At 48.5% G+C, this 15,111-nt stretch overlaps 1 protein-coding gene across 1 annotated transcript; it reads left to right on the top strand.

Moving 5' to 3' along the window:
• Positions 1-270: 270 nt before the first annotated feature.
• LOC101734075 (zinc finger and SCAN domain-containing protein 12-like) lies at positions 271-14,611 on the top strand. The gene is made up of 2 exons (XM_031891063.1): positions 271-1,197; positions 14,506-14,611. Exons 1-2 carry the CDS (start codon positions 458-460, stop codon positions 14,609-14,611), a joined length of 846 nt encoding a protein of 281 aa, XP_031746923.1. The 5' UTR covers positions 271-457.
• Positions 14,612-15,111: the final 500 nt, after the last annotated feature.

Below are 15,111 nucleotides of genomic sequence, written 5' to 3'. Positions count from 1 at the left end.
GTGTGTGAAGTTGCCTCATTTGCAGCCTACCAGCGAGTGAACCCCCACAATTGGTGTTTCGGATGCGGGCAGCGATTGCCACACGCGGGAGTCGCCTGACCACAGTAAGTCTCCTGTGGGTATTGTGCGGACTGTATATCATATAAGTGATATTTAAAGGGATACTGCCCATAAAAGTTATAATATGGAGGATGTCCTCAAGGCTTTGCTGCAATCCACGGCTACCTTACAAAGGGCCCACCAGGAGAGCCTGGTGCTACAGCAGCAGTCTAACACCAACCAGCAGGAGGCAAATCGTTTGTTGGAAGCCCAGATTACAGCACTGGCACAGGCTGCAGAGAGAGATCGGCAGTTGCAAATTGAGCTGGTAAAACAGCTGACAGCCAAGGTCTCTGGGGATGCTGCTGTGGCCCCCGGAGTGCACTGCTCCATTCCAGGCAGCAACCTCCTGCGGAGAATGACTGGGCAGGATGATGTGGAGGCTTTCCTCTGTACCTTTGAGAGGACAGCAGAGCAGCAAGCCTGGTCGAGGGAGCAGTGGGCGATGATTGTTGCACCACTACTAGTGGGGGATGCCCAGAAAGCTTTTTATGATCTGTCCTCCGAGGACGCCAAGGACTATGACAAGTTGAAGTCTGAAATCCTGCAGAGACTGGGGGTAACCACCTCTGTGAGGGCCCAGCGGGTCCACAGTTGGGACTTTAAGGTTAAGGGGTCACCGCGTTCCCAGATGTATGATCTCATTAACCTAGTGAAACGTTGGCTGCAGCCAGACTTGCTTTCCGGACCTCAGGTAGTGGAAAGGGTCACAATGGACCGATACCTGAGAGCCCTTCCCACAGAATTACGGCGGTGGGTGAGCCAATCTGACCCAAATACAGCAGACCAGTTGGTGGAACTGGTGGAGCGATACCTCGCTGCTGAGGACTTCACTACCCGGGCGGTGTCCACCCCGAAGAGGCTGTCTGCAGTTGTCCTACCCAAGAAGTCGGCTACAGTGGAGAGGCCCAGCGCAGAGGACCCCGGGAACCCAGGTTCAGAGTCAACAAGAGGAAGATCTCGCGGAGACAGCCCACGCCAGACCCGCAGAGCTCCCCAGTGCTGGAGGTGCCGAGAGTGGGGACATATTGCCCCCAACTGCCCAGCTGATCCAGAACCCATGGAGTGTGGAACAGAGAGGAAGTTGTCTCTGTTCGCTCGACCAGGTCTTGTTGCGGATCCTGAGGTACCTACTTGTGTCGTCCAGATTGGTAAGCGCACTGTGAATGCACTGTTAGACACAGGTAGCTTAGTCACACTGGTAAACACACAGCTCCTGAAAGACTGTCCTTTAACCCAGCGTCAAGTGGGAGTGGTGTGTGTACATGGGGACTGTAAGAAATACCCCACGGCCCTAGTGACTTTTGTGACCCCCGCAGGGACTGTGTGCCATGAAGTGGCAGTGTCTCCCATACTCCTGCACAGTGTAATTTTGGGCAGAGACTTCCCCTTATTTCGAGAACTGTGCCAGGAACAGGTTCCGGAGACTGAGCATGGGGAGGGGAGACTCCACCCAATTGAACTGGATCCTTCTACAGGGACTGTTAATGACAGTAGAATGTCTGGGGGAGAGAAAGTGGGACCACTCGTCTCAGATGTTATTGTAAATGGTACTGATGAGGGGTCAGAAGAAAATGAGTTGTTTCCCTTAGCTGTATTAGTTGGCGAATCTGAAGCAACTGCGGAGACTGTTGAGGAACCTAGCATGCCTGAGCTAGAGGTCTCCCGCGATAACTTTGGAACCGCCCAGCTAAGGGACCCAACACTTACTAAAGCTTGGGAAAATGTCACTATTAATAATGAGAACACAGAAAATCCTGGTGTAGATTGTGTATTTCCTCACCTTGTTGTACAAAATGACTTGCTTTACTATGTGGATAAGATTTGAGGGGAGATTGTGGAACAGCTAGTGGTTCCCCAGCCATATAGGAGAACGGTTCTCAATCTGGCCCATTCTCATCCACTAGGTGGCCACCTAGCATATGAGAAAACCAAAGACCGAGTGTTACAGCGGTTCTTTTGGCCGGGGGTATATGCAGATATAAAGAGCCATTGTGAATCCTGCCCAGAGTGTCAGAAATCTGCTCCAATGCCCCATTTTCGCAGCCCGTTAGTCCCATTGCCAGTAATTGAAATTCCATTTGAGCGTATTGCAATGGACTTGGTAGGGCCACTAATAAAATCTGCTAGGGGGCATCAGTACATTTTGGTAGTCATGGACTATGCCACTCGGTATCCAGAGGCTGTTCCCTTAAGGAACACCTCCTCAAAAACCATTGCCCGAGAGCTGTTCCACATGTTCACCCGTACGGGAATTCCAAAAGAGATACTTACAGATCAGGGGACTCCCTTCATGTCTAGAGTAATGAAGGAGTTGTGCAAGTTTCTCCAAATCAAACAGTTACGCACATCTGTTTATCATCCCCAAACTGACGGGTTGGTAGAAAGGTTCAACAAGACCCTCAAGGGGATGTTAAAAAAAGTGGTTGATAAAGATGGGAGGAATTGGGATTGTTTACTTCCCTATCTTATGTTTGCCATTAGAGAAGTCCCACAGGCCTCTACGGGGTTTTCCCCCTTCGAGTTGTTATATGGGCGCCACCCACGAGGTCTGTTGGACGTGGCAAAGGAGACATGGGAATCTGAATCCACCCCATACAAAAGTGTGGTAGAGCATATTGCAGACATGCAAGACCGTCTTGCAATGGTCATGCCCCTTGTGAGAGAGCATATGCTTCAGGCCCAGGAAGCTCAAAGCCGGATATATAATAGATCGGCTCGTGTCCGAACTTTCCAGCCTGGGGACAGGGTGTTAGTCTTGGTTCCTACAGTAGAAAGTAAGTTCCTGGCCAAATGGCAGGGCCCTTACGAGATTATAGAGCGCATAGGGGAAGTTAATTATAAGGTGTCCCAACCAGACAGGCGTAAGAAGGAGCAGCTCTATCATGTGAACCTAATTAAGTCCTGGAAAGATAGGGAAGCCCTGTCAGCCTATTCTACAGCTGTAGAGGTAGAAATCCCTCATGTGCCTGAGGTAAAAGTGGCTGAGACCCTCACTAACAGTCAGAAGCAGGAAATGAGAGAATTCCTGATCAGGAATAGACAAATATTCTCAGACCAGCCTGGGCTTACTGAGATAATAAAACATGACATTATAACTGGACCTGGGGTTAAAGTCAATGTCAGACCTTATAGGATACCCGAGGCCCGACGCCAGGCAGTTGCAGAGGAGATTAAAAAAATGTTGGAGCTGGACGTAATTGAGGAGTCCCATAGTGACTGGTCCAGCCCCATTGTCCTTGTCCCAAAACCGGATGGGAGCATCCGATTTTGCAATGACTTCAGAAAGTTAAATGAGGTCAGCAAGTTTGATGCATATCCTATGCCCCGGGTAGATGAATTGATTGAAAGGCTAGGACAGGCCCGATACATCACCACTCTAGATCTTACCAAGGGGTATTGGCAGGTACCCCTCATCGAAGAGGCAAAAGAGAAGACGGCCTTTTCCACTCCTGAGGGGCAGTGGCAATATAAACGCTTACCGTTTGGCTTACATGGGGCCCCAGCTACGTTTCAGAGAATGATGGATCGCATTCTCAAACCACACAGAGGGTATGCTTCAGCCTACCTGGACGATGTGGTTATCTTTAGCCCGGACTGGGAAAGTCATTTGCCTCGGGTACAAGCGGTCCTTGACTCTATCTGGAAGGCTGGTCTGACAGCAAACCCCAAAAAGTGTGCCATGGGGTTAGAAGAGGCCCGCTATTTGGGGTATGTTATTGGAAGGGGGTAGTCAAGCCCCAGGTGTCCAAAATTGAGGGTATTCAGCAGTGGCCCCGGCCCAATTCCAAGAAGCAAGTGAGGGCTTTTCTTGGGATAGTGGGGTATTACAGGAGATTTGTCCCCAATTTTGCCTCCCTAGCATCCCCACTTACTGACCTCACAAAAGGGAGTAAAGCTGGAGCAGTTACATGGACCCCAGAGGCAGAGGAAGCCTTTCTAAACCTGAAGGCATCCTTGTGCAGATACCCTGTGCTAATAGCTCCTAATTTCAAAAAAGAGTTCCTTGTACTGACTGATGCCTCTGAGGTTGGGTTAGGGGCTGTTCTGTCACAAGTGGTGAATGGGGAAGAGCACCCGGTAGCATACCTAAGTAGGAAACTAACCCCCGCTGAATGCAGGTATGCCATTGTTGAGAGGGAGTGTCTGGCCATCAAGTGGGCATTGGAGAGCCTGAGATATTATCTCTTAGGGAGGCAGTTCAAACTTATCACCGACCATGCCCCACTTAAATGGATGGCCCAAAATAGGGAAAAGAATGCCAGGGTCACCAGGTGGTTCTTATCGCTTCAGAATTTTAAGTTCTCAGTGGAACATAGACCTGGAAAGTTGCAAGGTAATGCAGATGCTCTCTCCAGGGTATATTCGTTGATGGCATGCTGTGCTCAGCCCCACGGGCTTGAGCAGAGGGGGGGGGATATGTGGTATGGTGACAAAAAGGTCCCCGGTTTCCTGGGGAAAAGTGATTGACAACAGGTATGTTGGGCCACGGATTCTCAGACATTTTTACTGAGGTGAGACCAGCAGTGCTTGGGGCATAGAAACACTTTGTTTCTCTGCAGTTTTTTTAAATTGTTGATCCGGGGCTGGTCTTACTGGGAATCCGCAAGACCAGGCTGGGTGGATTCCCAAATCCATAGGCCAGGTTTTTCAGGAGGCCCTAGGCCTATTTGTAGTACACCTGAAGCTGTGCAGGGGAGCTGATGAGCCTGTGTGTGTGTGAGAGACACGCTGCTGGATTTGCTCAGCTTCAGGAGAAAGAGAAGCATTTATTTTTGTGTTAGCCAGGAGGCTTGATATTTCTGTTCAAACTGTTGTTTTATACCCCCTGCGAGGGGAAACTTCTGCAGCCGCTGAAAAATAAACGCGGGCAGGAAGCCCTTACACCGGTCTTGGTGTGTGAAGTTGCCTCATTTGCAGCCTACCAGCGAGTGAACCCCCACAATTGGTATAAGGTTAAATTAGATTTTAACATCTTTTCCTTCTTTCTATTCTATGTTTTTTAAACAATTGATTTTAATTACATTACATTAACATTTATTTATAAAGCGCCAACATATCCCGCAGCGCTGTACAATAAGTGGGTTACATACATTGGACATACAGAGTAACATATAAAGCAATCAATAACCGATACAGGAGGGGAAGAGGGCCCTGCCCAAAAGAGCTTACACTCTACAAGGAGTAACATATAAAGCAACCAATAACCGATACAGGAGGGGAAGGGAGCCCTGCCCAAAAGAGCTTACACTCTACAAGGAGTAACATATAAAGCAATCAGTAACCGATACAAGAGGGGAAGGGAGCCCTGCCCAAAAGAGCTTACAATCTACAAGGAGTAACATATGAAGCAATCAATAACCGATACAAGAGGGGAAGAGAGCCCTGCCCAAAAGAGCTTACACTCTACAAGGAGTAACATATAAAGCAATCAGTAACCGATACAAGAGGGGAAGGGAGCCCTGCCCAAAAGAGCTTACAATCTACAAGGAGTAACATATGAAGCAATCAATAACCGATACAAGAGGGGAAGAGAGCCCTGCCCAAAAGAGCTTACACTCTACAAGGAGACATACAGAGTAACATATAAAGCAATCAATAACCGATACAAGAGGGGAAGAGAGCCCTGCCCAAAAGAGCTTACACTCTACAAGGAGTAACATATAAAGCAATCAATAACCGATACAAGAGGGGAAGAGAGCCCTGCCCAAAAGAGCTTACAATCTACAAAATTGGGTCAGAATAAAAGTTAGTTTTAAAGTTCAAACAGGTGTGCCTAGTTTAGGTGTGTCTTTCTCACTACTATTAGTTTAGTCAGTTATAACCCCTGACGGGGAATGGGGAGTATTTAGTTTTATCTAATTACAGGGGGTCAGTGACCATGAATGAAGAAGAAAGCAAATTCAATATGTGGTTTGGCTGTGTATAAGCCTATATGTATGTATATTGTGTGGGTATGAATATGGCACTGGCAGAGTAACCACTGGCCTAAATTAACTTCCAGGTAATAATGTGAGGCATGTACTGTATGGGGGAATATCAGGTATCCAGGCTGGTTCTGAGCCCAAAACAAGGCCGCTTTAAAGTACCAGTGGGCCGAGAGGAAAGATTCCATTGGTGGCCCCCACTGCCCATTGTTTCCCTCAGGCCCTTTTTCATTGTATCACCAGGCAGTTTGTTGGGAGATTTGTCGCCTGTGGTAGTGCAGATTTACCGCTGCTCTCCCCCTGTACCATGGCCCAAAATGTGATTGCACATTACTGTTCTACTCAGGGCCGCTGCTCCCTATAAGCAGAGTACTCAGTCTGCATAGGGCACCAACTCCCAGGGGGGCACCATCCCAGCTGCTCCAAAAAATTTTTTTTTTTATATATTATAACCTACCCCCCAACACTGTTCCGCCGGTTTTTATAACGCATCCCGCTGTCCCGGATAGTTCAATCAATCTATGGGGGCAATTGGGGGCACTTACTATGGGGGCATTGTCTATGGGGGCTATTGGGGGCACTGTGTGTGGGGCCCCTATAGTAGGTGTTTTTTTTGTAGTATTTTATTTTTACTTCTGTAATATTTGGGGGAGGGGGCACAAAAGTAAATTTCTGCTTAGGGCACCCATTTGGCCAGCAGTGGCCCTGGTTCTACTCTTCCTCACTCACAGCACAGTCAGCTTAAGTCCCTAAACATTCACTCCCCTGTCCCCTCTGGAAATTGTGCTTCTGCCTCTCACAACACACATTACCCACATTAGATTCATTTTAAACAGATATGTGACTTATTTTGGGTGAGATATGGCTGGGGCAGGCTGGTTTAAGGGGCTCATACATGGGCCTATTCTTTAGGTAAGGTTTATACACAAACCCTTAATTCCACCAGAGGATTTGAAACCAGAAAAGTCACATGGGAAGTTCCAGCTACAGACAGATATTTACACCCCAGAGTCACTGGGAACCGCCCAAGGAACTAGGGTTATGGTAAGAGGAGAGAATGTGCCTTTCTGTTTGTCAGGTAGCTGTAGTGTACAGAAATAAGTCACAGATGTTGGGGCGGACTCACTGGCAACCGCCCAAGGTAAATGACAATCTGATAGTACATACGCTCATAGAAAAGGATCTCACCCATAGTATAGGCGGGCCCAGGTGCTCATGCCCCAGACCTTCAGCCAGAGGGAGCCATCTTGGATATGTCACAAATGTAGAGAGAGGGCAGGCACTCCGGTATTATCAGTAGTGAGAAGCGATTGTTCATGAGAAGTAAAAGTAAAATCAAAAAACTTTTATTAAGTTAACACATGATACAGAGAGCCTTACGCGTTTCATACCTCATGGTACTTAATCATAGGCACTAGGTTTATAGAAGAAAGAGAAATTTACATGTAAGCACTAACTTAACGAGGCAGTTCACCTTTAAATTAACTTTTAGTAAGTTATAGAATGGCCAGTTCTTAGCAACTTTCCAACTGGTTTTCATTTTGAATAGTTTTTGAATTATTTGCCTTCTTCTGACTCTTTCCAGTTTTTAAATGGGGGCGGTCACTCACCCTGACAAAAACACTGTATAATAATAATTGACACTACAGTCTGTCATTGAAACCACTCCCTGGTAGAGTCATTTAGACCATAGCAACCAGATAGATGCTGAAATGAAATACTATGAAAAAAATATAAAAAAAATGAAGACCAACTGCATCTCTCTACATCAGGGGTCCCCAACCTTTTACACCCGTGAGCAACATTTAAATTAAAAAAGTGTTGGGGAGCAGCACAAGCATGAAAAAAGGTTTCTGGGAGTTGCAATTAGAGCTATAATTGGCTAGTTAATAGCCCCTATGTGGACTGGCAGCCTATAGAAAGCTCCGTTTGGCATTGTACTTGGTTTTTATTCAACCAAAACTTGCCCCCAAGTCAGGAATTCAAAAATAACTCCCTGGTTTGGGGGCACTGAGAGCAACATCCAAGGGGTTGGGGAGCAACATGTTGCCCCTGAGCCACTGGTTGGGGATCACTGTTCTACATCATACTAAAAGTTCATTTTAAGGTGACCACCCCTTTAAAGAACAGGAGAGTGATACAGAGTGTTGGACTTCCAAGCATTGGGTTTATTAAACACAGAAGGGAAGGTTTCTAACCTATATAAGTGCCTGACCGTAGGAACAGTAGAATTAAGCTGGCCATACACTGGCTTATATAAGCTGGCAAGTTGGCCCATTATTGGCTTGTGAAATCTGTAATGCCCCAAGAGAAAAAAAAGAAGACATTAAAAAATGTAGATAACTATAAGACTATAAAAGAGCTTTTCCACTTGATAAGAATTGAGGGTCTGTCCTTCATTGTGAAATGCTTTAGTCAAAAGTTATACCAGATGCCTTCACCCCAGGCTCCTCAGGGATTTCTCTTCCCAATGATACAGGATCAGTCAGGATTCAAACACCACTTGGGGTGTTCCTGGCAACATGCATTTGCCTCCTGAGCCACTGGAGGAATTTTGGGCTGCCTCTGTCCGATTCTGTCTGATTCTATTGTCTGGCTTCTACTTTTCTGTCTGCTCCCTTTCCTCCGCCCACCTCATTAACCTCATGTGTTTCCCATCTCCTAATCTTCACCCTTTACCTGTCCATGGCGATTGCCCCTTGCTTAGTCATTAATCTGTTTCCTGTGACCCCGCTGCTGTGTTCCTTGTCATCTCCTTCTGGTTCCAAGCTCCAGATTCTGAGTCCTGTTCCTGCTCTTGCCCTGTTCCTGTTCTCTGTGCCCTTGGCCTGAATTGGATTATGTCTCTGCCTGCCGATTCAAGTGTGTATATCCTCTGTGTGTGCTGTTACTTCATTACGTTTATTAATGTTCTTCACTGATCATCATGGCCTCTGACACCAGTTCCGTGATCTATGGTTACACTCCGGGTTACCCAGTCTTCAGGCTCCCACCTTCCTGGTACTCCGCTAATCACTATGCCCGGCATTATGTACGAGCTCTCCGGCTGTCACTAATCACTATGCCCGGCATTATGTACCAGCTCTCCGGCTGCCGCTAATCACTATGCCCGGCATTATGTACGAGCTCTCCAGCTGTCACTAATCACTATGCCCGGCATTATGTACGAGCTCTCCGGCTGTCACTAATCACTATGCCCGGCATTATGTACGAGCTCTCCGGCTGTCACTAATCACTATGCCCGGCATTATGTACGAGCTCTCCAGCTGTCACTAATCACTATGCCCGGCATTATGTACGAGCTCTCCGGCTGTCACTAATCACTATGCCCGGCATTATGTATGAGCTCTCCGGCTGTCACTAATCACTATGCCCGGCATTATGTACGAGCTCTCCGGCTGTCACTAATCACTATGCCAGGCATTATGTACGAGCTCTCCAGCTGCCGCTAATCACTATGCCCGGCATTATGTACGAGCTCTCCAGCTGTCACTAATCACTATGCCCGGCATTATGTACCAGCTATCCGGCTGCCGCTAATCACTATGCCCGGCATTATGTACGAGCTCTCCAGCTGTCACTAATCACTATGCCCGGCATTATGTACGAGCTCTCCAGCTGTCACTAATCACTATGCCCGGCATTATGTACGAGCTCTCCAGCTGTCACTAATCACTATGCCCGGCATTATGTACGAGCTCTCCAGCTGTCACTAATCACTATGCCCGGCATTATGTACCAGCTCTCCAGCTGTCACTAATCACTATGCCCGGCATTATGTACGAGCTCTCCAGCTGTCACTAATCACTATGCCCGGCATTATGTACGAGCTCTCCGGCTGCCGCTAATCACTATGCCCGGCATTATGTACGAGCTCTCCAGCTGTCACTAATCACTATGCCCGGCATTATGTACGAGCTCTCCAGCTGTCACTAATCACTATGCCCGGCATTATGTACGAGCTCTCCGGCTGTCACTAATCACTATGCCCGGCATTATGTATGAGCTCTCCGGCTGTCACTAATCACTATGCCCGGCATTATGTACGAGCTCTCCGGCTGTCACTAATCACTATGCCAGGCATTATGTACGAGCTCTCCAGCTGCCGCTAATCACTATGCCCGGCATTATGTACGAGCTCTCCAGCTGTCACTAATCACTATGCCCGGCATTATGTACCAGCTATCCGGCTGCCGCTAATCACTATGCCCGGCATTATGTACGAGCTCTCCAGCTGTCACTAATCACTATGCCCGGCATTATGTACGAGCTCTCCAGCTGTCACTAATCACTATGCCCGGCATTATGTACGAGCTCTCCAGCTGTCACTAATCACTATGCCCGGCATTATGTACGAGCTCTCCAGCTGTCACTAATCACTATGCCCGGCATTATGTACGAGCTCTCCAGCTGTCACTAATCACTATGCCCGGCATTATGTACGAGCTCTCCAGCTGTCACTAATCACTATGCCCGGCATTATGTACCAGCTCTCCAGCTGTCACTAATCACTATGCCCGGCATTATGTACGAGCTCTCCAGCTGTCACTAATCACTATGCCCGGCATTATGTACGAGCTCTCCGGCTGCCGCTAATCACTATGCCCGGCATTATGTACGAGCTCTCCAGCTGTCACTAATCACTATGCCCGGCATTATGTACGAGCTCTCCAGCTGTCACTAATCACTATGCCCGGCATTATGTACGAGCTCTCCAGCTGTCACTAATCACTATGCCCGGCATTATGTACGAGCTCTCCAGCTGTCACTAATCACTATGCCCGGCATTATGTACGAGCTCTCCAGCTGTCACTAATCACTATGCCCGGCATTATGTACGAGCTCTCCGGCTGTCACTAATCACTATGCCCGGCATTATGTACGAGCTCTCCGGCTGTCACTAATCACTATGCCAGGCATTATGTACGAGCTCTCCAGCTGCCGCTAATCACTATGCCCGGCATTATGTACGAGCTCTCCAGCTGTCACTAATCACTATGCCCGGCATTATGTACCAGCTATCCGGCTGCCGCTAATCACTATGCCCGGCATTATGTACGAGCTCTCCAGCTGTCACTAATCACTATGCCCGGCATTATGTACGAGCTCTCCAGCTGTCACTAATCACTATGCCCGGCATTATGTACGAGCTCTCCAGCTGTCACTAATCACTATGCCCGGCATTATGTACCAGCTCTCCAGCTGTCACTAATCACTATGCCCGGCATTATGTACGAGCTCTCCAGCTGTCACTAATCACTATGCCCGGCATTATGTACGAGCTCTCCAGCTGTCACTAATCACTATGCCCGGCATTATGTACGAGCTCTCCAGCTGTCACTAATCACTATGCCCGGCATTATGTACGAGCTCTCCAGCTGTCACTAATCACTATGCCCGGCATTATGTACGAGCTCTCCAGCTGTCACTAATCACTATGCCCGGCATTATGTACCAGCTCTCCGGCTGTCACTAATCACTATGCCCGGCATTATGTATGAGCTCTCCAGCTGTCACTAATCACTATGCCCGGCATTATGTATGAGCTCTCCGGCTGTCACTAATCCAGTGGCGTAGCGTGGGCTTTCGTCGCCTGGGGCCGACCGGAAATTTGCCGCCCCTCTATTTAGTTATTCTTAAAAAAAATAGACAAAATAAAAAAAGCAGCATTAAATTTTTTTTTTTTTTTTGATTGAATTTGAAATGCGGTGCGCATGTCATAATTGTCAAAAGTGGATTCAGCTGTGCGTCCGTGGCTGCCCATGGTGGCAGGGCCGCCATCAGAAATCACGGGGCCCCTCCCATCAGTACAGGACACACAGACATAAAAAGTATTAGGGTCACCCTACCACAGTGCCCCCTAACACTATGCTGGCCAGGCCCCCCTAACGCTATTCTGGCCACGGTCCCCCATACAACTGCCCCATAGACAGTACCCCCATACACAGTGCCCCCAATTTCCCCATACACAGTGCCCCCCACACACATTGCCTCCAATCGCCCATAGAAAGTGCCCCAATTTCCCCATAGACAGTGCCTCCAATTGCCCCATACACAGTGTCCCCATAGACAGCCCCCTCCACACAGTGCCCCCAATTGCCCTTAGACAGTGCCCCCAATAGGAAGTGCCCCCATACACAGTGCCCCAATTTCCCCATACACAGTTCCCCCATAGACAGTACCCCCCAAAGACCTTGCCCCCCCCACAGAAAGTGCCCCCATACACAGTGCCCCAATTGCCCCATACACAGTTCCCCCAATAGAAAGTGCCCCCAATTGCCCCATACAAAGTGCCCCCAATAGGAAGTGCCCCCATACACAGTGCCCCAATTGCCCCATACACAGTGTCCCCATAGACAATACCCCCCAAAGACCTTGCCCCCCAATAGAAAGTGCCCTCATACACAGAGCCCCAATTGCCCCATACACAGTGCCCCCATACACAATACCCCACAAAGACCTGGCCCCCCCCATGGAAAGTGCCCCAATTTCCCCATAGACAGTAGCCCCCACACAGTGCCCCCAATTTCCCCCATAGTACATACCCCCAACAGACCATCGGCGGCGGCTCCTTCTCTCTTACAGGCAACAGGCGCTTCTATAAGGTTGCGCCTCGTCGCTGACGTGTGACGTCATACGCACGGGCACAACCTTATAAAAGCGCCTGTTGCCTGTAAGAGAGAAGGAGCCGCCGCCGCCCCTTCTGATACGCCGCCCGGGGCCATGGCCCCCTCGGCACCCCCCTCGCTACGCCACTGCACTAATCACTATGCCCGGCATTATGTACGAGCTCTCCAGCTGTCACTAATCACTATGCCCGGCATTATGTACGAGCTCTCCAGCTGTCACTAATCACTATGCCCGGCATTATGTACGAGCTCTCCAGCTGTCACTAATCACTATGCCCGGCATTATGTACGAGCTCTCCGGCTGTCACTAATCACTATGCCCGGCATTATGTACCAGCTCTCCAGCTGTCACTAATCACTATGCCCGGCATTATGTACGAGCTCTCCGGCTGTCACTAATCACTATGCCCGGCATTATGTATGAGCTCTCCAGCTGTCACTAATCACTATGCCCGGCATTATGTACGAGCTCTCCAGCTGTCACTAATCACTATGCCCGGCATTATGTACGAGCTCTCCAGCTGTCACTAATCACTATGCCCGGCATTATGTACGAGCTCTCCAGCTGTCACTAATCACTATGCCCGGCATTATGTACGAGCTCTCCGGCTGTCACTAATCACTATGCCCGGCATTATGTACCAGCTCTCCGGCTGTCACTAATCACTATGCCTGGCATTATGTACGAGCTCTCCGGCTGTCACTAATCACTATGCCCGGCATTATGTACGAGCTCTCCGGCTGTCACTAATCACTATGCCCGGCATTATGTACCAGCTCTCCGGCTGTCACTAATCACTATGCCCGGCATTATGTACCAGCTCTCCGGCTGTCACTAATCACTATGCCCGGCATTATGTACGAGCTCTCCGGCTGTCACTAATCACTATGCCCGGCATTATGTACGAGCTCTCCAGCTGTCACTAATCACTATGCCCGGCATTATGTACGAGCTCTCCGGCTGTCACTAATCACTATGCCCGGCATTATGTACGAGCTCTCCGGCTGTCACTAATCACTATGCCCGGCATTATGTACCAGCTCTCCGGCTGTCACTAATCACTATGCCCGGCATTATGTATGAGCTCTCCGGCTGTCACTAATCACTATGCCCGGCATTATGTACCAGCTCTCAGGCTGCCGCTGCCTCTGTTCTTCTCTGTTGTACAGTTGTGTGCTGCTCTCCCAATGACATTGCTCTCTCTATGTTATATGAACTCAGTCATAAACATTCTCTCTCAACTCTACTTACTCCCCCGCACTCAATTGTGTGTGTGATGTCGGAGCGGGTTTTACTGTTTTACAGTCAGATTTTTTCAAAGTCTGCTCTGAAAATAAACTCACAGAACAAACATTGGATTGTCTGGTTCATTTCTAACCTGGGCGTGGATCCAATTTCCCAGTGCTAGTGCCTGATTCATAATCATTTACTGGCTGAAAGTTAATACATGTATTTCCATCACTTCAAAGGAATAAAACTGCACTGCCATATACAAGTGGAATCCCTGTGGATACAGTGCCGGGGACGTAACTATAGGGAGCAAGCAAACTCTGTAACGAGCAGTTTAGAAGCTTGTTAAATAAATATGTCATGTTATTTGTTCCTGAGGATTATTATTCTAAGCCATTATATCTCTGGTTTATAAAAGTAACTCAGTGAGACAGCTCTGAGATTGTGAGTGCGCTGGGACAACTGACTGATCAACTGACTCATTTTGCAAATTTTAAGAGACTTCAAGTGTTTTTAGGGATCTAGATCAAAGGGATTCTGGGAACAAATTCCTTAAGGCTCCCCTTTGGTCTATTTGCATGCGTATGAGGCGGTCTCCTCAACCCTTTTGACTTGTTAGGGATAGATCCTGTTCGCAGGTGAAGAAGCTTTGGGGAGTTGGAAGACACTGTGTCTGTGAGAGATTAGACTGCCCCCAAGGCAACTATGAGAAGGAAGATCCTTGAGTCTTCGCAGTCCTATTGTGCACAAAATCCTATCTTGTTAGTCACCCAGATGCTAGTTTAGACTACTTTAGATGAGCTAATTGAAGTTCTGGACTGTAGCGAGTACTACAGAGATGGCAACTGTCTAAAGCAGTGCTGTCCAACTGGCGGCCCCCCTCTGTGTGGCCCCCCACCTGTCTGGCTGCTTTGATGGCTTACCTTTGTGTAAGCTTTAAATGGTATCACTAAAGTGATTAACTGCCCCCCTGCATGGTTCACACCTCAGATTCAGGCTGTAATCCCCCTGTATTGTTTAAACATGTAATCCCCTGTGTTGTTCCACCTTTTAATCTCTGCATTGTTCACCCCCTGCAGTGTTCACACTTCAGGCTCAGGCTGTAATCACCCACATTGTTCCCCTGTTCACACCTCAGGCTGTAAGCAGAGTATGGCACACACAGGCAGGGTAGGGCAGGCAGAGTATGGCACAAACAGGCAGGGTAGGGCAGGCAGAGTATGGC

Source organism: Xenopus tropicalis, chromosome 8 (assembly GCF_000004195.4).
Source record: "Xenopus tropicalis strain Nigerian chromosome 8, UCB_Xtro_10.0, whole genome shotgun sequence".
In the NCBI taxonomy this organism is placed as follows: Eukaryota; Metazoa; Chordata; class Amphibia; order Anura; family Pipidae; genus Xenopus; species Xenopus tropicalis.
Note: the sequence above shows the minus strand (reverse complement) of the source record. Positions and strands in the feature narration are given on the sequence as shown.